The sequence below is a fragment of the Vidua macroura genome, chromosome 1 (assembly GCF_024509145.1).
Source record: "Vidua macroura isolate BioBank_ID:100142 chromosome 1, ASM2450914v1, whole genome shotgun sequence".
Classification (NCBI taxonomy): domain Eukaryota; kingdom Metazoa; phylum Chordata; class Aves; order Passeriformes; family Viduidae; genus Vidua; species Vidua macroura.
The window spans coordinates 107,097,386-107,121,505 of NC_071571.1; the positions used below are offsets into that span (position 1 = coordinate 107,097,386).

The 24,120-nt window shown below is 46.1% G+C and overlaps 1 protein-coding gene across 1 annotated transcript; it reads left to right on the forward strand.

The window, feature by feature from the left end:
- Positions 1-335: 335 nt before the first annotated feature.
- GATA6 (GATA binding protein 6) lies at positions 336-21,284 on the forward strand. Its single transcript, XM_053978335.1, has 7 exons — positions 336-416; positions 1,724-2,643; positions 6,010-6,176; positions 9,518-9,643; positions 10,962-11,049; positions 11,213-11,319; positions 19,676-21,284. Exons 2-7 carry the CDS (start codon positions 1,743-1,745, stop codon positions 19,841-19,843), a joined length of 1,557 nt encoding a protein of 518 aa, XP_053834310.1. The 5' UTR covers positions 336-416; positions 1,724-1,742; the 3' UTR covers positions 19,844-21,284.
- Positions 21,285-24,120: the final 2,836 nt, after the last annotated feature.

Below are 24,120 nucleotides of genomic sequence, written 5' to 3' on the forward strand. Positions count from 1 at the left end.
AAATTAAAAAAAAAAAAAAAAAAAAAAAAGGAAAGAAAAGAAAAGAAAAGAAAAAAAAGACTGGGGTATCTGGCAGGTATCTCTGCTCGTTCCTGCTCTAAGGGCAGGGGTCCGTCGCCCCTCCGCTGTGGGCACTCCGAGGTGCCCCCCCCGCCCCCGGGGCTGCGGCGGCCCGGCTGGCCCCGGGACTGGCACCCCTGCGGAGCCCCGTGTTTGTTTAGGGCTGGCCGAGCCCAATCAGGGCCGGCTGCCTGCAGTTTTCCGGCAGGGCTGCGAGAGGCGCCTCCTCTCTCCTTTTTATACATGAGCCGCCGGCCGCCGCCGCCGGAGTCGCCGCCGCCGCTCGTCCCCGCCGCACTGGATTTACCGCCCGACGCGGCCCCGCGCCCCGGCCCCATGCGGGGCACCGGCATCAGGTTTGGCCCCTCTCTTTCCTTGCCTCGCCGCGGTTTCGCTTGCTCTTTCTCGGTCTTCTGCCGCTGCCTCTCCGCCCTCGGGCGCTCCGAGGGGAACGCGGCGCGGCGACGGCTGCCCCTGGCTGGGGGAGCCCGAGGGAGACTGTGTGGGCAAACATCCGATGCCGCTGCCTGGAGCTCTTATCTGCCGGAGCCTTATCTCCCAGTTATCTCGCAGAAGGGAGAGACGTATTTGGTGCCTATCTGCGAGGGGGCTCTGTGTGTGTGTGTGTGTCCTGTATTCTTGTGCCTGTGGTTATCTGGAGTGCCCCGAGGTGGGCTGAGAACGGAGAGCCTCTCTTGCTGTCACTTCTGTGTGTCCCTTTCGCTTTCTACCCCTTCTCCTAGGGGCTGGGCACGGGGTCTCTGTGTGTGTCTGTCTGTCCGGCCTTCCTCATGCTGGCAGCTCCGAATTGACACCGCTCGGCTCGGGACGGGTGTCACCGCTGCAAGGTGTGCTGGGGCTCGGGGCAGGCCCCCAGCCAGGGCTGTCCGCTGGATCCGGCCCCTACGGCAGGCACATCCCACCCTGCGTCGGTCCGTGTCCCGCCGCCGCCGCGCACACTTCGGGCCCGGCCCGCGCGCATCTCCCGTCTCCCAGGGGCCTTTCCCTCCTCCTCCTCCTTTCCGTGACCTTGGGCTGGAAATAGGCAAACAAGCGAGGCGATGCGCGGAAAAGCTAACATCGCTCTCCGGCGAAGTAACCTTAAAGGGATCGCCTTACTAATTGTTTTCTCGGTGGAACTGAGTCAAATGACTCATTCATTGAAATAATCATAACAACGACAGCAGCCAAGGAAGGGCAGAGACAGGGAAAAATGCCCCTCACCCCCCTCTGTCCCCACGCCCTTACGCCCACCTTTGCCCCGGCGTGCTTCATGATCAAATCCGCAGCCCGGGATGCGAAGGGAGAGGGGAGCAGCCCTCCCGCGGTGGGGAAAGCGGGGCCGGAGCCGCAGCCCTGGCCCCGCGGGACTGGCGTCTCCCGGCTCGTCTTGACCTGGGTTGCCTGATCCCATTCCGCCGGGGCGAGGGACAACAGCGCCGAGGCGACATGACTGATTAAGCGCTCAGAGGGGCCAGATAAGCCCTGATGAATCTCATTACGGGAGGGAGACGGGCTGTCCTGTTTGCAAACTTTGTTATTATTATTTCTCTCTCCCCCTCTTCCCTGCTCTTTTGTGTCCGCCCTCCCCGCCCTGCCCTGCGGATCCCCCCCTCCACTCCTCCTCCTCCTCCCCTCCTCGCCCTTCCCCATCCACACCCAGCGGCTAGAAGGGGACCTGGATGGCCGTGGCTGAAGGCGGCTGGTGCGCGGTGAAGCGGTGCGCAGCGGACGCCGGCGGTTCCTCCTGTCCCTTCGCGACCAGGGAGCCGCGCCCGTCTCCTCCTTCGCCCTCCTCCTCCTCCGGCTCCCAGGGTGAACGCGGATCCTCCAAGACTCCTCGGCCGGAGACCGACGGCAGCCACCGGCCGGCCCCGCCGCCGCCCCCCGCCGCCGAGGGCAGGTCGCTGCTCGCCCCCTACGTGCACTTCGGGACCCCCCACCCCTCCGGCCGTCCCAGCTGGGACGACATCCTGCTCTTTGCGGACTTAGACCAAACCAACAAGCTGATCTGGTCCAGCCGCGGCCCCAAGCTGAGCGCCCTCGGCGCCGAGCAGCCCGAGGAGATGTACCAGACCCTCGCCATCTCGGCCGCCCAGGGCCCCACGCCTTACGACGGATCTCCGGGCGGCTTCATGCACTCCACGCCCAGCTCGCCCGTCTACGTGCCCACGACCCGCGTGGGCTCCATGCTGCCCACGCTGCCGTACCTGCAGGGCAGCGGGGCGGCCCAGCCCAGCCACCCGGGCGGCGGCCACGCCGTCTGGTCCCAGCCGGCCGCGGAAAGCCCCTCGTACAGCAGCGGCGGCGGCTCCCACCCCTCGGGCCGCTTCCCCTATTCCCCAAGCCCGCCGGTGGCCAACGGGGCCTCCCGGGAGCCCGGCGCCTACAGCAACAGCCTGGGTGCCAGGGACCAGTACAGCCCCCTGGCCCGGCCGCTCAATGGCTCCTACGCGGGGCCTTACACGTCCTACGTGGGGCCACAGCTCGCCCCTGCCTGGCCCACGGCGCCCTTCGAGAACTCCATGCTGCACTGCCTCCAGGGCCGGGCTGCCCCCATCCCCGTCCGGGCACCCAGCGCAGGTAGGAGCTGCGGGCAGGGCAGGGCAGGGCAGGGCAGGGAGGGTCGCCGCATGCCGGGGCTGCCCGCTGTGGGGGCGGCGGGGGGCGCGGGGCAGCGGCGGCAGGGCCGCCCGGGCGCGGCGTTGGCAGGCGAGGGGCGGCCCCGCCGTCGGTGTCAGGACGGCGGTCCCGGCACCGTGGCTGTTCTGGAGTGGAGGTAACTCCCGTCGTTTGTGTTGAGTTAGGGGAAAAATACACCTACAAAAAGCGGTGTTGTTCGGAGTACGGCAATTGGGGTTACCAACCCAAAGAACCCAAAACGAATTGCCCGGTGTAAACTTAATTTTTAATTTTTCCAAACCAATACATTCCTGCTTCCCCTAAATACAGTCAACTGGACAAGAAACGGTGACAAATTCACTGCAAATTAATCGTTCTTGTATCATAGAGGAAAATTGCAGGGGCTCACTTAACCCATTTTGGATTATTTAATCTATAAAACACTTCGGTGCTTCATTTAAAAAGAAAAGCAGCGAAGCAAAACCTCGTATACGAATGAGAAAACCTAATTTGTAAACTGCTGCTAAAATACAGCACCTCCTGATGGGATTTTGCTTTCATTTCCGAGGTGCCCCATCCTTATTTTTTGGTTTAGTTAGGGAGCTTCTCGGTGTCATTAAATCAACTGTAGAAGTGGAGTTTGAGCTGCAATGATTTAGTCAGAGGTAGAAAGATTAACGATTATTGCAGTCTCTCCAGCTTTAGAATAAATCTATGTATATATAAATAGAGGTTTATAGAGAGGTGTGTGTGGCTATGTATATGTATTTATATATACATGCTATGCATATATTTATTATTTATATACACATATTTATGTAAATATGTGTATGCACACAGATTTGATCATCATTTACTTTAAGCATAAGCTACCCACCAGGTGCATATATTTTATAGACATCGTGATTTTCTCTTTCATTGCAGTATTGCAGAAAATTGCCCCATGGATTTTCGTCTTTCTGTAGGGCTGTACACACAGTGCTCCTCCCGTCTGTTGATGATATCCCGTAGATTTAACTATTTTAATCCTCCCACTTGGTGTTTAATATCATGACAGAGAGAAGAAAATCAGTTGTAGCAGTGATAGGAGAAGCCACATCTCAGGGTAACAAGAAAGTTGAGTTTTAAGCCCAACTTTCAAAAGTTATAGTGTGAAACTAGGTGATGGAGAGGAAAGAAATTAGTTGGTTTTTTTGTTGTGGTGGTTTTAAATTTTTTTTTTTTTTATGATTTTGTCGGGAGAGACGTGGGGTTGGAAAATCTCACGGCAAAGAGAGAAGAGGGGTGAGTAAGAAGGAGCAGAGAAGTGAAGGAGCCGAGCGCTGGAGGAGGTTGGGGCAGGAGTGTCAAGGCAGCCGAGGAGCACAGCATCTTCCCCTGTTCCAGCGGGTCTCTCCTGCCCTTGTGCCTCCCTCCCACCAGTGCTGGGGGCTGGACGGGTAGGGATTAGCCTGTCCATGAGAGAAAGGACGGGTGCCAGGGCAGCCGCAATGCGGTGTAACGCGCGGCCAAGCAGCCCGGAGCTCCTGGGCCAGGCGAATTTTCTGTTCCTGTGAGGCAAAACGCGGCAGCAAAGCCGCGTTGTCCCGTGTCAAAATTGTGGAAAAATTGTAGCCGAAATGTATTTTTTACAGCTAAATATTAGACAGTTTGCTAAAGCTTTCTTAACGGTACTCGTAGAGATGCTTAAACAGCATCTAAAATTAAAACTTTATTTTGTTTTCTTTGGAAAAAAGTGTAGTGCTCACTCTCTAAGGGGAAAAATATTTGAAAATGCTCGGGAAATATTGTCACGGCAGAATTTCCTTCTGCAGTCAGGAAGGCAATGCTATAAAATAAATAGCTGAGACAAAATACTGTTTAAGTTCCAGTGTCCTTGACGTCCTAAACGTTTTTCTGGTTACAGTCTTCAATGGTGCTTTTAGTGCAAAGATTAATAAATCTTAGCGATGTGCTAAGAGCTAGGAGCTGACAACGTAAGTTGAACTGTGCTCTCTGGACTGTGCCGTGTGCCCGTTCCTCTTTAGCGCCTAATAATTCGCAAACGAAGGGAGGAAAGAAACGTATTTGGGTGGGTGCGGGCCAAAAGGCCGTCTCTTTCTCGGCTCAAAGCCTGCCGCAGCACCGCAGCCCAGTCTCCGAAGCTGCTAGACCTTTGCGAGCTCTCTTTCGCTGTGCAGTGAAACGTTCGAGAATAACCCAATGATGAATTTAGGCAGGTAGCAGAGGGAGGAAATAAAAAATCAGTGACGAAGCTCTGAGTCTGAAACATACATTCCCAGACTCGACTCGAAAGCTGCTGTAAAAATCCAAACATCTCCTTTTATTATTTCTGCACAACGTGGCACAGTCTATGTAAAATAAGAATTCATTCCCCCCCTCCCCCGAAATATGGAAATATGGAGAGGTGAATCAGAACAAGGATTAACATGGGTTAAAGCACTAGGTTTTATAAGTGGGTTTTCTCTCTCTTTTTTTCTAGGTTTTTTTTTTTCCCCCCGTGCTTTTATACCTTTTTTTTTCCCCCTCAGTGCTCAGTAACTATGAAAGCAAGAGGCACAATACCGTTTTTTTTTCCCATTTCCTCTGTTTCCTACAAACAGCTCTAATTTGACCAAACAGCCGAGGTGAAGCAGCCGCTACCCCTAGCTGCCTTGGCACACCAGGGCTCCAAACGCTGCCTCTAAACTTGAAGCTTTACTAGTTGAAAGGCATTTAAAATAAGAGTTAGGGTAGAAACGTTCTTGCCAAGCTTCGACCCTGGGGAATATTGGGCAAAAAGACAGCTGCTTATATCCAGCTCCCAGGGTGGCTCTGGAAATGGCTATTCTGACAGCCACCTCACTCCCCACTAAAGGCAAGTGCACCTCCCTTTCCGTCTTATGGGCACCACGGAGGGGGGTTCGCCCCTCGAGTGGACCCCAGCCGAATTTCCCAAGGGTCAGATCCCGATGAGAGTGGACGGCGGGCCGGGGCTGAGCCCTTCGGCGGGCGGGTCGGTGTCCGGGGCTCACCGGCTCTGCTCCGGCTCGGAGAGCAAGAGCTCCGCCGGGGCCGGCAGCGGGTCTGGCGCATTTAAATAAATAGAAAAAAAAAAAAAAAAAAAAAAAAAAAAAAAAAAAAAAAAAGGGGAAAGGAAAAACTCAGGGGTTTTATACAAAAGATCACCGCATGCCCGCCGTCACTGCCGGGGAATTGCTTTTCCGAGGGCCGGTTGCTCGCTCGCTCGCGGCCCGGGTTTCGGCGGGGCCGGGGCCGCGCTGCGCGGGGCTACACCGGGCTCCGCGGCCGTGCCCCACCGCCTCTCCCCTCTGCTCCTGTCCCCAGAGCTGCTGGAGGACCTGTCCGAGAGCCGAGAGTGCGTCAACTGCGGCTCCATCCAGACCCCGCTGTGGAGGAGGGACGGCACCGGCAACTACCTGTGCAACGCCTGCGGGCTCTACACCAAAATGAATGGCCTCAGCCGGCCCCTCATCAAGCCCCAAAAGAGAGTGGTGAGTAGGGAGGGAGGGGAGGAGGGGGGCGAGAGGAGCTCTGCCTCAAGGAACCCCAGTCACCTGTAGCCAGGGAGAAATTTGGGGCAAAGATGGGAGATAGCAATCAGTGTATTAGCCTGGTGCAAAACTGCAAAACTGTAGAGGGGCTCCTGACCAGGTTTACAGGCCAAACTGGTCACCGTGAGGGGTGACAGGGCTGACAACCTTTTCAGAACTGCTTCGGACCCATTTCCAGGCTCTGAGCTGGCAAAATCTCTCTCTGAGCCCTTGTGAGCTGCATATCAGGCATGGGCCAGCCTGGCTTTTTGAGCTATGAACCCCATCTGTGAGGGGGATTCAGTGGCTTGGAAGAAATTTGTGCTGGTGATGTTGGACATTTCCAACAGGAAAAAAAAAAAAAAAAAAAGAAATCAAGGTTGGAAAATGTTTGTTCAAAGGGCTAGGAATTTCTCCAGACCTGCTTTGTTTGCTGAGAGCTCGATCCTTGGGAATGTAAGCAAGTTTTGTATATAATTCAAAGAAAACCAATTGTTTAAACAATGATAATACCCTTTGTTTTGTTTTACTCCTAAGAAATGAGTGGCAATTTTTCTAAAAATATACTCCTAAAACTAGGGGGGGAAATAAATAGTACAAACCAGAACCCCTGTTTATAACTCAGGCTGGCACTGAATAGGCAAGGAGAAAATTTAACAAGCGGGAACTGCACATTATGTTTAGCAAATCTGGGTGGAGGTCAGCAGACAGAAAGAATACGCACTTCAGTAATGGCTGTTACCGAGCGAGCCACAATAAATCACCACTATAATCCGAGCTGATGTTTGGACCCTTGTGTATGGAGACAGTGTATCAAACCCATCAGCCTTTCAAGCCCCTTTCAATCATGCCAGCTGCTTTGCTCTGTGTTTTGCTGTTTTCCATGGGCTAAAGCACCTACTGTTCTTTATTTCACAGCCATTTGAATTTAGTGCTCTTACGGGAGTGAGGGGAAACAAGACCCAAACAGATCATCTGTTCGATGATTGGAACAGACAGTAAACACTTGGGAACCAACCCACCTCTGCTTAAAGACCTTTCTTTAATCCAAAGAGTTAATTTAACTTTAAACCAGAGGTTTACAGCTGCTCGGTGTCTGGTTTTTTCTAGCTGATTGTCTAGTAAATTTCGTGACACAAGGTGTTATCTCATTAGTGGGGACAGATGCAGCGGAGGGACCAGATCTGCTGATTGTATCCAGCGTCAGAGCCCAACTTGCTGTGACACCCTGGCCCAAGGCAGACTTCAAGTAGCTGACACCCTGTTCTAGCATTTCTGTGTAGTCTTTTTTTTTTTTTTTTTTTTTTTTTTTTGAGGGAGGGGTGGGGGTGAGAAGACTAAAGCAGAGTCGAACTACAGCCCGATTTCAGTCTGACACCTCAGCGAAATAACTCTGAAATAGCTCTGTGTAACAATCCCTACCGAGTACCCTGGCCATAACTATAAATCAACCATGACTCTGTGTTCATACAGTTGGAAATATGTAGGTGAGAAGGGAAAATGTTTTGAAAACGCTAAACATGTTTAGATTGCCCCGAAGTTTCTGATAAAATTCCTGCATCAGAAAAGTCGTTTTAGCTTCAAAACATGCCAAAACTCCATGTCTGTTTAGTTACAGGAATGAGCAAAATCTATTGAAATAAAATGTATGAAGGTTCAGACCAGGCTGCATAGGAAAGAGAAAGATTTAACGGAGTGAAACAGCTGACAGCATTTCACTTGCAGAGAAAGAAAATGAAGCGTGTGTGTTATGACCAGCTTTCTTTTACTCAGCATGATCACGTAAAACATGTATTGAGTTGAGGATGCAATTTGAGTGCTGTTTGCGTATTTAACAACTAGGTCAAAAATTCTGTTTTTGTGATCCTTGGATTTTTAAAATTAAAAATTGTATTTGTGTACTTCAGCCTATATAACACTTGGCTGGGTGGTTAGCTTTTTTTTTCTGTGCGGTTAATAATGGATCACTGATTCAAGATTACAAAATTTGCATTTAATTTGGAGCTCTTTCTGAGCTGTGGTGTAAAATGAGAGCTTACTGCTAAAGACACTCAAACAGACAATATTCAAGAAACTCAGTTATTACTCTGGAATATTCTTCATTCTCAAAACATTTTTATCGGTTTCCCCAGTGGCAGGCAGCCCTGTGGTATCAAAGGTGACCCAGTTATGTCTAACAACCCAGCAGTAAATGATTCAAGAGGAAGGGCATTGTACCCTTAAGTTAGTAATTTCAATTATGGGCATTTTATGGTCAGAATAAGATTAATGCAATCCTCTAAAACTGACTTCTCCATGTAAACTTGTTCAGCTGCCAGACACAGAGCTAGGCACAGATTTTTTTTGTATTTTTTTGACAATGCGATACTTTGAAAAAGACTAGATTTATGATGTAGCTGGAATTCTTTGCTTGTGATGAACGTAAAAGAGATCAGTTGTTACAGGGACTTTTATAACCCATTCACCTTCATTTCACATGTTTATGAGGACTGCCTTCACTTATGATATACAGCCTGTAGCCATAAAGCTCTGGGTTATACGGTTATTTCTGATAGAGAGTTGCTTCATCTTGGCTCCAAACTCCACGGAAGAGTGTCATAAATGGCTTGTTCGCAGTGGGAACCTTGTTGTCACCCACCAGCTTTTCTTCTGGCCGAGGGAGGCTCTGCTCTGTAAAACACGCTCCCAAGGCATGTTGTTTTTTGTACGACAATAAAATGGGTGATGATAAAAAGACCTTTTTATGAAAGTATATGCTGTTGTATGTGTTACCCCCGGGATGCCCAGGAAAGTTTTCCCCAGATGTGGTGCCACCGAGGGCAGGTGATTAAAGTGGCTGATTTTTCTGATGGGTCAGGAGTATCAGTGACAGGATCAGAGCTGCCTCTTCACCCACCATACAGGGGAGAGGACACTGAACTGGCTGGAGAGGCGGCACGGGAGATATGTGCTTTCTGTTCAGCTCGATGGAGCTTTAGTGGAGATATATCCTAGCTGTCCTGCTGGAAAAAGACCCAGTGCCTTGTGGTCTGAACAGACTTCTGGTCACCAGCTCCCAGATGAGAATTTTGCCTCTGCTGTGACTGCCCAGGGTTGAAACACATTCGGTACCTCTTCACACCGTCTTTCCACTCTGATATGAGGATAATTCCGTTCTAATTCTGGGCTGTTGCTGACAGATACTATAAAAAAAAGCTCCCGTGTTAAAAAGCGCCATGTGTTAAAGGACTTTTTATGAACCATAAAGACGTAAATCATTCTCTGCTGCTCACCTGTTTATGTTTGCCTGTGTTTGCCTCCAGCCTTCGTCGCGGCGGATGGGCTTGTCCTGTGCCAACTGCCACACCACGACCACCACCCTGTGGCGCAGGAACGCCGAGGGCGAGCCCGTCTGCAATGCCTGCGGCCTCTACATGAAACTCCATGGGGTGAGTGGCTGCTTCACCAAGGGAGATCCCCTGCCAGCTCTGATGCTGCTTTGGGGAAGGGGTGGTCCTCAAAAAAATGACCAGCGAAATGCATAGAGCAACAGAAGAATGTGTGACATTAGAAAATGATTGTACCACTTCAGCTTTTTTTCAGATTGTTACGCTTTTGTTACGCTTTTAGTTATGTGTTTGCCACTGTAGCTCTCTCAATAGATTTATATAAAGAAACCACCTCTGGATGAGCAACAGTGGTGGTTTTGCCACTGGGATTTAAACCATCTCTTTAGTAGGGAAAAAATCCCTAGACCTTTAATGAGACAGTTTTTCATGGACAGATATAGCTATGCTAGCAAAAGGGTGTAATTCAAGCCATAGTTATGCCAGAAAAACTTTAAAGGCAATTTCAGCCTTTGTTGGGCAATAATAGAGTAAAAAAAAGCTCTGTCCTGAATGTGACAGGGCATGTTTTGGGTGAGACCCCTGTGGATTGTGTTACAGTCAAGCATAAGTGTTTGAAGAGCAAGGGCATTAGGAATGATTGAGATGTGGTCTAGTCTTCAATAAAATGTAAATTATGTCACAGTTTTAAATATTATAACAATATAGAACACGTGAATTGTCTTTCCTCGAACTGGTGTTAAAGTATATTTTAAGCCAGTGTTTTTGTAGTGTGAATATCATTGTGATGAACACAAAGATGATTTTTGAGCACATTTAAATATAAATTTATCCCCATAAATATAAATTTAGATACCATAAAGTTGTATTATGGGCAGACCTGCTTATAGGAACAAATACCAAGTCAATTCTTCTATTCTAAAGCTTCCATTCTAAGACATTTCCTCGTGATGATCTGGTTTGCAGAGCTGGTCCACAGGATAAGCATGTGTTTTTTTCTCATATACATTCTTTCTTTCCAGAATCAGGCACTGGAGATAATTCCTAACTGACTGGAATAATAAATCAAGGATCAGATATACCCCATCCAATTTAATTTCTTATGGCTTACTGCCAAATGATGCTGGTTTCCCCTAATTCTCCACTGTTTTCCTGAGGATTGATTGAGGGGTTGAAAAAAATATGAAGTTTGCATAGAGGAAAAAGCTTCCCTACACTCTTAATTCAGCTACAACTCCCCTTGAATCAAACTATTGTTTTGCCCAAATAAAATGCAAATGTTTTTTAGAATTAGTACTGTGGCACAGAGAAGATTGACTTGCTATAAAGACATTTGTAACATCACATCTGGTCTTGTAGTGTATTTTGATTTGAGTATATATGCAACTCTGTGATTGGTATGGAAATTTAATTTTTTCAGGTTCCTCGGCCTCTTGCTATGAAAAAAGAAGGAATTCAGACGAGGAAGCGAAAACCTAAGAATATAAATAAATCAAAGGCATGCTCTGGTAAATATAAAATATAAGAAAGTGTAGCTGCAATAGTTTGTAGTTGTTTTGGTTTTTGGTTTTTTTTTTGGTTTTTTTTTTTTTGTTTGTTTGTTTTTTTTTCCTTCTCTTCTCTTCTCTGTCTGGAAAATATTTCTTTTTAATAACAATTCCCAATTTTCAGGTAACAGTACTACTGCAGTTCCTATGACTCCGACATCTACGTCTTCTACTAACTCAGATGACTGTAGCAAAACTGCTTCTCCCGGCGCACAGACTGCAGCCTCCGGGGTAAGTGTCTGTATCTGCAAGCAGGCTGATCACTGGGCAATGTTATCACAGCTTTTATCTTATCTAGCAGAACAATAATCTAAACAAACTTTCCAGTTTTGTTAGCTGATACTAGAACAAGATTTTCGGAGGATATTACATATAGCTGTAAACAGAACGACAAGCTGAAGTACTTTGCAAACTTTCTTGATTAAGATCTATATAATTTTTATGATAGTTAGCCGCAGCTTAACCGCAGACATTTTGTTTTTAAATATTCAGGTTCTTTCATTTCAAAGGTTTTCTTTTGGACAGAAGACAATAAAACATGGCCAACTGATCCTGTCAATAAACAATTATGCATACATACATGTATATATATATATATATATATATATATATATATATATATATATGCATTATCCCAAAGGGTAAAACCCAGAAAAACATTATCCTGCTGTATGAAGTAAATCATACAGGCTTTTGTTTTAAACTAAAATGTGCGATTAAACCCTGATCCAAACTCAGCTAAAACCAGGCTGGAGCACCCTGCTGATTGCAGTGCATGAGGGTTCAGCCCTCTGCCCGCAGAGGGTTCTTCAGGGGCCAGATGCTCAGCATCTGGCAGCACCAAGCTCCAGAGGAGTGCCCGAGGAGTGCTGATCATCTCCTGCTTTAGCTTTGATCCTTATTTTACATCATGTACTCCAAGCATCTCAAACTTCCTTTCTTCATTCAACATGTGTGATAAAAACTACTGCTAAAGTTGTGAAGCTTAATGTAGATTAATTTCTAACCCCTTGGCTGTATGTATCCATATCCACACTCACTTCTCAGCCTTCTGTATCCCTTAATCTACCACATAATTTCTTTGAGAAACTTTTCTAATGTGGCTTTCTTTAGTCCTTTATTAATGAAAAGAAGACGTTGTTTATAATAGCTATTTTTCAGTATGTTTTGGATTTCCTACATTCAAATTCCTTTCAATAGTTTAATTTCTGATGTACAAAGTTTTATTGTACAAGGGGAAGAAAAACTCATTTTTTAGCAAATGCGATTGTTTGTGGACTGACAGGGCCACCCATTTTCAGAGGCACTGGATTTTGGATTTGGAGACGAGGATAGTACTAAAAGGGCTTGTCTTTGACATGAGAAAACCCTGTCAATCCAGTAAAATAAACAGATCACATCAAAAAAAGAGAAACACTAAGAAGTGAAAAGTGAACCATTGCAGTTTCAGAATTGGGTTTCAGACTCCCCCAAGGAAATACTATGCTCTGTTTTAGGCTCTCCCTTGATATTTGCAAAGGAAAAAATGTAGCCAAATTTTCCTTCAATTTTCCTTGTGTTACCTTAAGCAGAACTAGTGATCCTGAGCAATGTGGTGAGATTTATGTAATGGGTAGAAATGGAAGCACAATCCCAGACTAGACTAGAGGCAGCACAGCCGTGTGCTGCTCGGGGAAGGAGAGGCCATATAGATGAGATCTCATTTCCACTATGCTGCTGCCTTCTTGGCTGGCTAAAACCTGACTTCCTTTCTGTGGTATTTCTCCCTAGAAGGGCACATCAAACATGTTATTAATAATCTTGATGTTATAATTTTAGTAGTACCATTTTTAATATGGTTTTGCCAGATGGAGTTGTGTGGGTACCAGAGGAGAGGGGTGCAGGGGCATGGACTGAGGGCTGAAAGACTCCTTGAGAACTGTTAGCAACTAGGAACAACTCCCAGGAGGGACCCTGAGGCTGCTCTTAGTTGCATGATGGCAACCCCAGTGACAGGGCTTCAGTTCTTCCTGATTTTTCTATAGTAGATCAGACTGGGAGAGGACACCTGTGTAACAGCTGGGAAAATCTGACCCCTTATATGCAGCAGGCAGCATGGTAACATCTGCATAGCCTTTTCCCCACCATGATTTGATCAGATGTGCCTTGCAAATGCAAAGCACTTGCAAATACCCCCTTGTGAAAAATTTCAGTGAACGGAAATGATGGAGAGGGGCTGTTAAATGCACTGAAGAGAGGAAGTTGCAGTGGCAACCAGACTTATGGGCATCCCTCTGACTCCATCCCAAATTAGGTAAAGGGCTACTGATGTCCCACCCCTGTGCCCCAGTCCCAGATGTATGTAAATGAAAAGAGGATTTTCAGGGGAGCAGTTGTCAGGATATGTCATGGGCATGGTCACATTCTTCACTCAGGCTCCCGGCTTTGCCCAAGCATCTGTAATTCAAAGGGATGAGGACTCAGGAGGCTGGAAGTTTAAAGTAGAAAGTGGTGGCTGTTAAGATGGGCTCCCATTGTCCCAGACATAATTTGGGAACATGATCACTAGCTGCAAGGATGCAAAATAATTTCTAAAGGATCTAAATGTTATGGAAGGGACTGAGCACTCATAAAGCCCATTTAAGCTGTTGTGAGTGAAGGGATGTCAGCATTTTAGAGCAAGGCAGCCTGTAACCTGATCACATGCTGAAGCAAAGATGCTGTGCTAGACTTCTGTTTTCCTTGATTATTTTTTCTTTTTCCTTCTGAGTTGATCCATTGATAGATCAAAGGTTTGTAATTATTTCTAGAATAGGCAATGGCTTTAGACAAGAAGAATAACCTTCTCCAGCTCGTGTCAGGAAGGGAAAAACAAACCCTCAGATGGACGAATCCAGGCTCTGCAATCTTTGGTCACTTTGAAAAGACCGATGTTGATTCCCGACAGGGGTGTTGGTGATGTTGCCGAAAAACAGGCACCTGCTTGAATAGCAAACCTGGCTCGTTCCCGTGTGTTACACAACGGGTATGGCAACTTGTTTTTGTTTTGCTCTGTTTTTGCTTCTCTAGCCTTTTTTCTGTGAAGAGGGGGAAAATGCCAAATTGACATTAGGCAGAGAAGTCTGATGACGTTTTAGAAACTGTTGTGTGAAACTCACAGCAATGTTGTTGCTAAATGAAACAGAGGAGACAATTCCTCTACTGGTACAAAAGCAATTTATTATGCTTTTTGTGGGATGTTGCCAAAAAAGTTTCCAGTTATGTAGAAATCTAATGGAAATGAAATTCAGCAGAATTCATTTGTGTCAGTAACATTCACTTTTTGCCCTACCTTTCGTTATCTCTTTTAAAGTAAAATAAAGAAGGGAGGGCAGAAAAAGAGGAGGGCAGCAATTACTCTTGGCAATGTCTTTGAGACTATCCATTTCACAAAGGAAATCTTATATGATGCCAATTCTGAGACAAATTAGCAAGAACCTTAAATGTTGACTTTACGTTCTAGCTGAAGTTTAAACATTTAAGAGATACGATTAATGAATTGCTGTGGGGGCAAAGTTGATTTCAAACATCCCAAAGTGTAGAAGTGTTTGGATCGGAGATATTTCGTTGTCCCATTGTAAAGAGGCTATTTGCCAAATTCACATCTGGATCTAGGATCTAGGCCTATTTCTGTTTTCCTAAGCAGTATAAGTACTGGGTGTCCTGCGTTACTAATATGGAAAGGGTCCAGCTGAATGATATATGAAGTTGCCTTGCGTCCCCATAAAAAGATTTGAAGGTTTCAGACAGCCTGCATCTGCATCTATACCTGCTCTCCCTTTGATGCTGCTGAAACTGTACAGGGGAACGCTCCACCAAATAAATTGCCAAATGAAGGGCATGGTCTGCAGTGCAAACCCATCCGTTTCCATGCAGGGACTCCAACAAGTGTGATAACCAGAAGGACTTTATTCCCTTATTAGGATAAAGGCAGTTTGAAACCTGCTGTAAAATCTGCTTTTTATGGCAGGACATAGAGGCTCCTTGAGCCACAGCTGGTGTCAGAAAAACATAGCAGTACCAGGGGAACTCTTCTTTCAGAAGACTCTCCTGTGTCCTTTGCCTCCAGTTTGGAGTTTTCTCAGAAGGACCATAATCTCACACCACAGAAAAACTTAGGAGGAAAAACTAGTGCTTACTTCCCTTGGAGGTTTACCTTGAGAAGTGGTTCAGAACTGGCTCTTCAGTTTTGTAGGGTGGGAAATGAGAGAGCTGACTGAGGCGGCCTCGGCATGTGGTGAGCTAGCAGGAAAAATGCAGTTTTAACTGTCTCCAAAATGCTGGACAAATGGGGCTGGATTGGATGAATGGCTTCTCCTGCATTTGCATTCTCTTTTTTTTTTTTCTGTCAGAAGAAGATTCGTGATCTCGTTAGAGGTGTTGTTTGCTCCTGTTTAGTTAGTAAATTGGTAGGACATTCATTTTGGCTACAGGGAAATCAGCCTCCATAGAATATGTCCCAGAGTCTGGATGAACCAGAGATTCAACCTCTTAAAACAATATGCTAAAAACCTGGATATAGGGGAGCCGAATGTTCAGGGTCCTTCAGATTATCTGATTATAATATTCCAGTTGTATGGAATAATTTTGTCGGCATTGGAACAGAGTTTCTATGAGAAAGGCTCACCAGCATGGTTGGTAGGACTTTCACCTGGAAAATGGGAACACGGTGCCTCAGTCCTGGTATGAGTAAATATTTATCTAAACCAGGTGGAATAAGATCAACAGGAGGCATGAGGAACGTGGCAACCTAAAATACCAAAGAGCGTGGCGAACAGGGCAGTATGCTGGGGGATATGATACTCTAGACGCTAGTTTAAATTTTTCTTGGTCTCCTACCTCTTTTGCATCAGTGCTCAGTCCTGGACAAAATGGGAAGCTACTTTCTTCTCCCCACTCAGTTTCATACACTGAGTCCTTTTCTTTTACATTGAGTCATTTTCTTTGCTCTGTGTATATGTATCAAAAAAAAAAAAGGCATTTCATTTTTATATCAAACAGAAGGAAGCAATCCAGCTTTTTTGTTTCAGTGGGGAAAAGCAAGGAAAAAGTATTTTTGCTTCTATCCCAAAATTCTATATGCACATGGACGCATACCTTCTGCTTAGTTTTGTTTTATTGCCAAAGCAATAAAGCCAGTTATTCATACAGCCCTTGACAGCAGTGGGTCATCAGTTTTCCAAGCCATGCTGGAAGTTGCCTCCCTTAGGAAATTAATGAAGTATTAACCACAGATTTATGTTGCTATAATACAAAGGAGAGATTAGAAGATATGTAAACTTACACGTCTGCAGTATAAACAAAAGGATCAATTGGACTAGCAAGAAATGACAGCTTTCTGTACTAAGAGGGTCGTTACATCAGTAAAAAAAGCTGTCATTTTGCAGTGCCAAGACCTGCTCTTTGGATTCCAGGGAGTGACAGTGTTGGGAAAATGTGCTCTTTGTGGGGATGGAAGTTATTGCAGGGAGGCTGAGGCTGGAAAATTAAGGACTCCACCACTTTGCCATAACACCTCATGTGTGAAAGAATTCTTTGCAAATGTATTTTAACTGACTGTAGATATCATTTAAGTGTTGTGAAAGTGAACTGGGCTGAGGAGGAAGAGAGTCTCAGCTGAGACTCAGCTTATTGCTGACTTAATGTAATGTCCAAAATTCATGGAGCATTTTGAACGTGTTAAGTGGATAGAGCAAAGGTCTATCTGATAGACCAAAGGTCTTGATCAAGGCCCTTTGCCACCCCCTCCAGCTGTCCTTGCCCAGCACATTTGCCTCTTGGCTGCAGAGGTGTGGGGGAAGGCCAGAGGGGAAAGTGTTCATCCCCTCTCCCTGCTCTCTGTGGTGGGCAGATGGTACAGGAAAGAGTGGGTGGAAGAAAGCATGAGTCTTTCAGCCAGAGCTGCTGCTGCTGTTCCCTGAGTGCTGGCCAGAGCAGCCTGGTTTTGATGTGGAGCAGCTTTAGTAGGGGTTAATTTGCCTCTATGGTCCTGATGGCAGGTTTGGGTGCAATCTAATTGTCTCTGTGGCTCTGGCAGAGGTTTTCCTCTGTACATAGTAGGCAGGCCCTCTACAGAAAGGCCACCTCAGATACAGACCACCTGCCTGGGGGCTGACCCATGACCAGCTCCTCGTGGTTTGGGTAAAAAGAAGAACGTTTGCAGATACAAACACAACCTCCCTGTTTGTTTAAGAGGCAGGCACTTCCCAGTGGCCTTCATTAATTTTCTCGTCTGAAAGCTGACCTTCAGATGATTATCTATTATCTATTATCAGACTTCACCAATAAAAATAAAGGCATCACCTTCTTATAGGTAGAACCAGTAGCTGTAAATTAGACCCCATGGACTTCATCAGCATTGTTCAGCTTATTTATTTCAGCTGAAAAAAGTCCTCTAATAACTAAGTGCAACTTCTGTCATTTTTCATCCCTTAAAGCTGGAAAAGTAAGAGCAAAGGTAGGGAAGCTCAGGAACAGAACTGTGATTTCGTCACGTCCTTTTCATGAGCTGAAGTTTGTTTTCCATGTCTCACTCTGGGAGCTGCCCAAGCTGCCTGGATTTGTCATGACATTACCAGGGTGGGGTTTCCAGGCCTGGCAGTCCTGCCCGGGTCCTGCCCGTCCTGGCTCAACAGAGCCAGAATCCGGCCTTGGACAGGCAGGGATGGGCAGTCTTGAAACAGGACGTGCCTCCATGTCCTCCCTTCTGGGGTGCCCGAGGGAGGGGTACCTGATAACCCCATATGGAAACTGTGGGTCCCTGCTCCCCACCTTTGTAGGACTGAATCAGGAAAAGGTGAATTACAGTTTCCAAGCCTGGAAAAAACAGGTACTGATAAGATATTTGCCTACCAGAACAGCAGTGGGAAATATGGGCAAATGGGAGCTTTCAAAGCAGTTCCTAGTATTTTTAGCTCAGGTTTAGCAAACAGTGCTCAATTAATTTAAACCCTTCTTCTATTGTGGGGAGACTGAAGCTGTTAAAAATTATGTCTATTGTGCTAACAGAAATGTTTGAGGCATTAGAAATAAAAGGAAGGCTTTGAAAAGCTAGGCTGATGCAAGATCAGGACTGTACACAAAGGTTAGCATGGAATCTGCCTCTCTGAATTCTCCATGCACAGTCACAGGGAAAGGGGATACAAAGATTTGTTGTCACTGATTGACAACTGTATATTCAAGGGAGTGATGAAACTTATTTCTTAGGATTAGAGCTGTTTCAGCTGGTTTTGGGGGACAGCTTTTTTTCCCTTCCTTCTCTGCATTTCTGGCTAGTGACTGATGGAGACGGATCAGGGCTGATGACTGGGTGGAAGAATAGTGGTGGTCAATCATTTTAATAAAAGGTTAAGAAAATATTGGAGCCCAGGTTATTTCAGACAAAAATGACTGCTAGCAGTGAGTATCTCTTTCAGAAGGTGAGGTTTTCCCTGGGTTAAGCACAGCAGCAAGAGCCCTGCTCCATACCATTTGGGAATTACCTTTCAATTAATGAAGCCTTGCTTTTCCTATGTCAGGACTGCTCGCTTGGCACAGCTCCAGGAGAGCCAAGAGCTCTACTCTTGTAAAATGATTAAATATGTATACTTCGTACTAAAAGAGCAGGCAGGAAGCTTCTGCAGTCACAGTTTAGGATAGCCTTTTTATTTTTTTTTTTTAAGGAATTTCATCCAGAAACTATCCATTAACAAGTAAATTAAGGTTTTAAAGTTGACATATCCAAGAGTTAATTTTGCATGAAGTCAGCTCCTAAACATTTCCTTTATCAGGTGAAAATGTTGCCCCTTCTCTGTCTGGCACTGTGAATTTTTCCTCTTTAGCGGATCTGCTCAGCCTCATGGAAAAAATGATTGTTCCTTTGTCTTTTTAACTCTCCATTTCTCTGTTAAAATAAATGGACTGATTCCAGTGTGGTTCAGAGGTTCATCTCTGTGCCTACCAGGGTTTCCCTGCATGTTGTCTTGTGCAGTCAGCAGAACAAAAATACTCCTGCTTCAAAGGCATAGTGTTTCTCCACTGGAGATTAAAAAAGCATCTCCTTTAGTGGCCAGTCCTACAGGGATAAAGTGGTTTTGGCTGGTGTTTTGAAGGGTCAGGAAGAGCCCAAAGAAAGCTGCTTTCCAGAAAGTGCTCCATATCTGCTCCTGGAGAATTAGGATATATTTGGCTTCTCCCATGGGGACAAAAAACTAGCGCTGCCACCACTCCCAGATCACATTTTTGGTGTTGGCAGCTGTGTCTTTTCAGTAGGGGGCAGTGGGACACATGCACATTTCATTCTTCATCATGAGCTGATTTCCATGTTTTCTGCATATCACATGGTTTTGTTTCTACCTCTCCAAACACAGACATCACTCCCATCAGCAGGGCTGGGTGGCTGGGCTCATGCTGAGACATTTTTTTTGTTTCAGAATTTCAAGACACAGGGGCAAGAGGGCAAACCCTGTTTTTGAACAGAAATCATGTCATGATGGCTGTGCTTCAGGCTCGCTGTGCTCTCGCTCGTGCCCCAGTGAGTGCAAAGCTCACCTGCTCAATGAATTTCTCTTTGCTCTCCCCCTCCCTGCAGGCGAGCTCATCGGTGATGTCTGGCCCAGGAGAGAGCACCAGTCCCGAAAGCAGCAGCCTTAAGTATTCAGGTCAAGACGGGCTGTACACAGGAGTCAGCCTGAGCTCCACGGCCGAAGTGACAGCATCCGTGAGACAGGATCCCTGGTGTGCCCTGGCTCTGGCGTGACCTGGTGTGAGGGAAGCTGGATCGTGGCAGCCCCCAGACATCTGCACACAGTTTCCTCTGTGGAGCGGTCGCAGCGGCAGTGAGAGTGCTGGCAAAGACCATTCCAGTTTTTGAGCCTTGGTGGCAGAGGGTTTTTTCTACTTCCGAAAGAGGCTTTGCCAAAGCATCCAGTTCCTCATCTATGCGAGAAAAATGTAGGGAAAGCAAATTACCACCGGGGATAGCTAATGCAGCTTTACATTCTCAAAAAAAACCCCTTCAAACCCTCCCCCCCAACCCTCCCCCCTAAAAAAAAGGAAAAGAAAAAACAACAACAAAAAAGAAGAGATAAACCCACACCTATTGATAGATTCCAGAAATACACCCTCAAGTTACCCAGCAGCGCTGCCTTTCTGATTATATAGCTGTTTTCACTCTCTCATTGCCTTTTCCCCTAAGAATTTGGTGGAAGTTGTCAGTGTCAGAGAGGGAGTAGCAAAGACTTTAATGACCAGAGATAGTGAGATACTTTTTAATGAGCGTCAGAAGTGCCTACAGCTTGAGTGGACGCAGACTTCTCGCACCAAAAATTTGATGTCTTTGCCCCGTCAGACCTCTCCTTCTATGCTCTCCATCTTCAGTGTGCCTTGATCTGCTCTTCAGAGCCCAGCTATGTCCCTGGAAGAAATCACAACGTTTGGTACAAGTCCCACAAGGTCCATCTGGTTAAGGAGATTTTGGGATTGGTGTTTTTTGGTTTAAAATATTTACTCACTTTTCAAGACTGCGATATAACTTTTAAAGTACACTGTGACTGAGATTTATGAAAGTCCATATTTCCTGGCTGAACTGTGTAGAGTCAGTCAAAATTTGTAAACAGGGTAGCAATCAGATATTTTTCTTCCATATATACAATAATTTTTTTAAAGAAGTGCAATTTGCGTTGCAGCAATCAGTGTTAAATCATTTGCATAAGATTTAACAACGGTTTTTATACGAATGAATGAATGTAAACATTTTAACTTAATGGTACGTAAATAATTTAAAAGAAAAACTTAACTAGGCATCCTTAGGCTTTTTAGTGCAACAAAAATGCATCCACTTTCTGTATTTCCAGCTGTTAAAGCACGAGTTTCAAAGAACAAGCCTTCTCTCAGGAAAATTGCCCTAGCCATTTGCTCCGAAGTGTTGTACAAAAATGCAAATGCATCCCCAAGGGTTTTTTTTTTTGCCATTGAATAAGTGTGTGGTGGAAAGAAGCAAATTGCAATGAGACTTTACTACCTAACTGATACATATGTAAATACTACAGAAGATATCTAGGCATCTTGAAAATGTAGGATGCAATCTGTATAGTGTGACTGATGCATAGTTAGGTTGGTTTTCATTGGTTTTTAAGTGGGACGTCATTTGGAAAGTTGTTTCATCAGAGCTTTACAAATAAAAGGGTATCATTTTAGGATTTTTTTTTTTCTGTACAGTGTGCCTTTTCCTTTGTCTCTAACACAATTGTTAAGCTACATTAAAAGCTATGGAAATGTACCTGGTACAGGTGGCATGTCTGATGGCTGCAAGGAAGGTCTCCAGCTGAGGTGCCTGCTCTGCCTATCTAAGTCTGCCCTGTGTGCTTTTTCTGCAACTCCCTTCATTACATCTTCAGATGATCTGTAAAACTAAGGCTTCCACCTACCAACACAGGTTCCCCATGGCCACATGTGAGGTTTTTGTGATGGAAGTCTGGGGAACTGAGCCCATGCCCTGTGAGGACTATCATGCCCTTCACACCATAGCTGAAGGGTATCACCCAGGTTCCCTGAGTAGCCAAATATCAGGATGTTACCCATACAGATGTAACTGCTGAGTGGCAGAGGCTTTGAGTGGCCAATCCTTCTGTGGCCAAAGGTGAAAGGCAGCAAAAACTGAAGGCACTGCTGATGAAAAAAGAAGACACCAAATTTTAGCTACTAAGGGAAGTGGAAAACATTTTGGTGGCTCTGAGGACTGGTTCTCTTCATTGCTCAGTTCATTGGGGCCAGGCTAATTGCCAGGTGTGATTTCCAGCTATGTCAGCAGTACTGTTGGACTGGGAAAGCCCAGCCTCCATACCCATGGAGTGGCTGCAGTGTGTCCCTTTGTCTCTCCATGCCAGACCTTTTGGGGTGAATTGGGGTAGCTCCTTTGCCTCCAGTGAAGCTATGCTGACTTGCACCAGCTGAGAATCTGCCTCTTGGTTTTCCAAACCTGGCAGTTGAGGCCACCTCCTTAAGCCAGAGGTGTTGGGAGGACCGTGGGATGAATGCTGCAGCACAGCCTCAGGAGGAAAACTGATCCTAGCAACAGGGGATCAGGCTGAGCCTTTTGCCTGGGGTTTGAGTTGCTGTGGCCAGCCAGGAATGGGGATCACTCGCCTTTCTTGGTAGGGTTGTCATGCCATGCTCACTGTTGGGCCACCTCACGTCCTGACCACCTGTGGGTTAATGTAGCCAGGTACCCCAGCCCTGCTAGCCCTGGGGCCATGTGGGTTTGGATCTGGTGATTTACAGAAATAAATACCTATCTAAGTGCAAATTGAGCCATGCAGAGAAATACTGGGCTTAAAAAAGCAAAAGGTGTGGACAAGAAGGTGGATATCTTTCCTCCTGAAGCATCTACTGGCGAAAATGCCCTTATTTGTGCTTTTACAAGTGTTGGCACTTAAATGGATAAAAAAGCTGTTGCTAACTGGTGTTGCAGAGTGTTCAAACTTATCTAGGGTCAGCATCCTTTCCTGTTTCCCTGTTTCTTCCATTTTTCTTGCTGGGGTGATGTTCACTTTTGAAAAGCTTAACACATAACCTATAGCTGCTGGGCGTTTCAGAGCTACATTGCTCAGAGTTACCATAAAACAGGAAGTTTAGACCAGCGTGTTCCAGATTCAGGCTGCTGACCCAGCAGAAAATGTTATCTGGTTGCTGATGCTCTTGCTGGTGGACTGTGGAAGACCACATTGCCTTGAAACCCTGTGGCACCAATTTAAGAGGGCTCCTAGGAGGCCCCTGCTCCCTTCTCAGCACCACCTTAGCCCAGGGTCTTCTTAGGGTGGTTCCTGCAGATAGTAAGTTTTGCAGAGGGCATATAAAGATGCCCTATGTCAAACCTTCTTCTTGGATCTGAGGATGAAAATGCTCTTTTAGGTGATATCAGGAGAAAAAAAACAAACCCTAGAAACCCCCAATATTTCATAGGGAAGGGGTTTCCAATTACTTCTTATCAGCAAAAAAATCAAGAATGGAATGCTTTGCCTCCTTGGACCAGAAGCAGGGCTTTTAGATTTTCAATCCTCTGTAAGGGTCAAAGGGAGTGTAGCACTATGTTCCCTTAGTGAAAAGGTGCTGAGGATGTCAAAGCCAGGTTCTGTGTTAGGATTTTACGTAGAAAAAGACTGTGACAATGTACTTCTATACTTACCAAATCTGCTCTCCAAATGTACTGATTGCTGGAGCTGCTACTCATAGACAAAATAAAGATTCTTTTTATTTTTTTAATAATTATTTTGCATTTCAGTCCTTCTGAGCCAGCACAACTCTGAGTGTGTGAGCTGGACTTTGCTCTGGCACTTATATTGCTGATATCACTGCTCCTGCTGTGATGTGATGGCTTGGCCAAAAACTTTCCTTACTTATCACTACTTCTCTGCAGTGACAGCCCTGGGCTGGGCTGCAAAAGAGCAAAGAAAGAGTTTGACCATGAGTTTTGGTTACCAGTGAGGCTGAACAAGCCAAATTGACCCCAGAGCATCTTTCTAGTACCAGAATGAAGCTTCAGAGCTGACATTTGGAGATGGGGGGAAAAGGAATATGGCTACTTTTCAGGTTAGCACCTTTTCTCTGGAAAGAGTAAAAATTAAATACCAAATGTCCCAGGACATCTGCTTCAGAGTTCCCCATCAAGCAATATTAGAAGACTCAAATTTGCTTGAGTGGCCCTGCAAGATCAGACTGCTCCTGTCCATGTGTGTTACCCTGGCCTCCAATCTTCCCTAGGTCCTAGATCCTGTTTTAGTAGTATTCCTGACACCCTCACCCATAATCATATTTTCTTCTGTTCAAAGTGCCTGAAATAAGATGAGGTCTCTACTGTGGCTCAGAGTGGTATTTTTCAGCATGGCAGTGAGGGTGTGTGCTGGTGTGGTATGAGTGGGTGCAGCTGCCAGGCTTGGGTTGGAGACCTGGAGAACCATCCCCGGCAAAGAGAACTAGCCTTGGACAGGCTGCCCAAAGGGAGTAAAGGGTGCCTGGCTGTTTCCAGAAATGCAGGTA

What these genes read in the sequence shown, in the direction of transcription:
- GATA6 (XM_053978335.1), top strand. Translation starts at nt 1,743, where the DNA reads ATGGCCGTGGCTGAAGGCGGCTGGTGCGCGGTGAAGCGGTGCGCAGCG. An exon ending in CGTCCGGGCACCCAGCGCAG is followed by an intron (nt 2,644 to 6,009) that starts GTAGGAGCTGCG and finishes TCCTGTCCCCAG; the next exon opens with AGCTGCTGGAGGACCTGTCC. An exon ending in TAAATCAAAGGCATGCTCTG is followed by an intron (nt 11,050 to 11,212) that starts GTAAATATAAAA and finishes CCCAATTTTCAG; the next exon opens with GTAACAGTACTACTGCAGTT.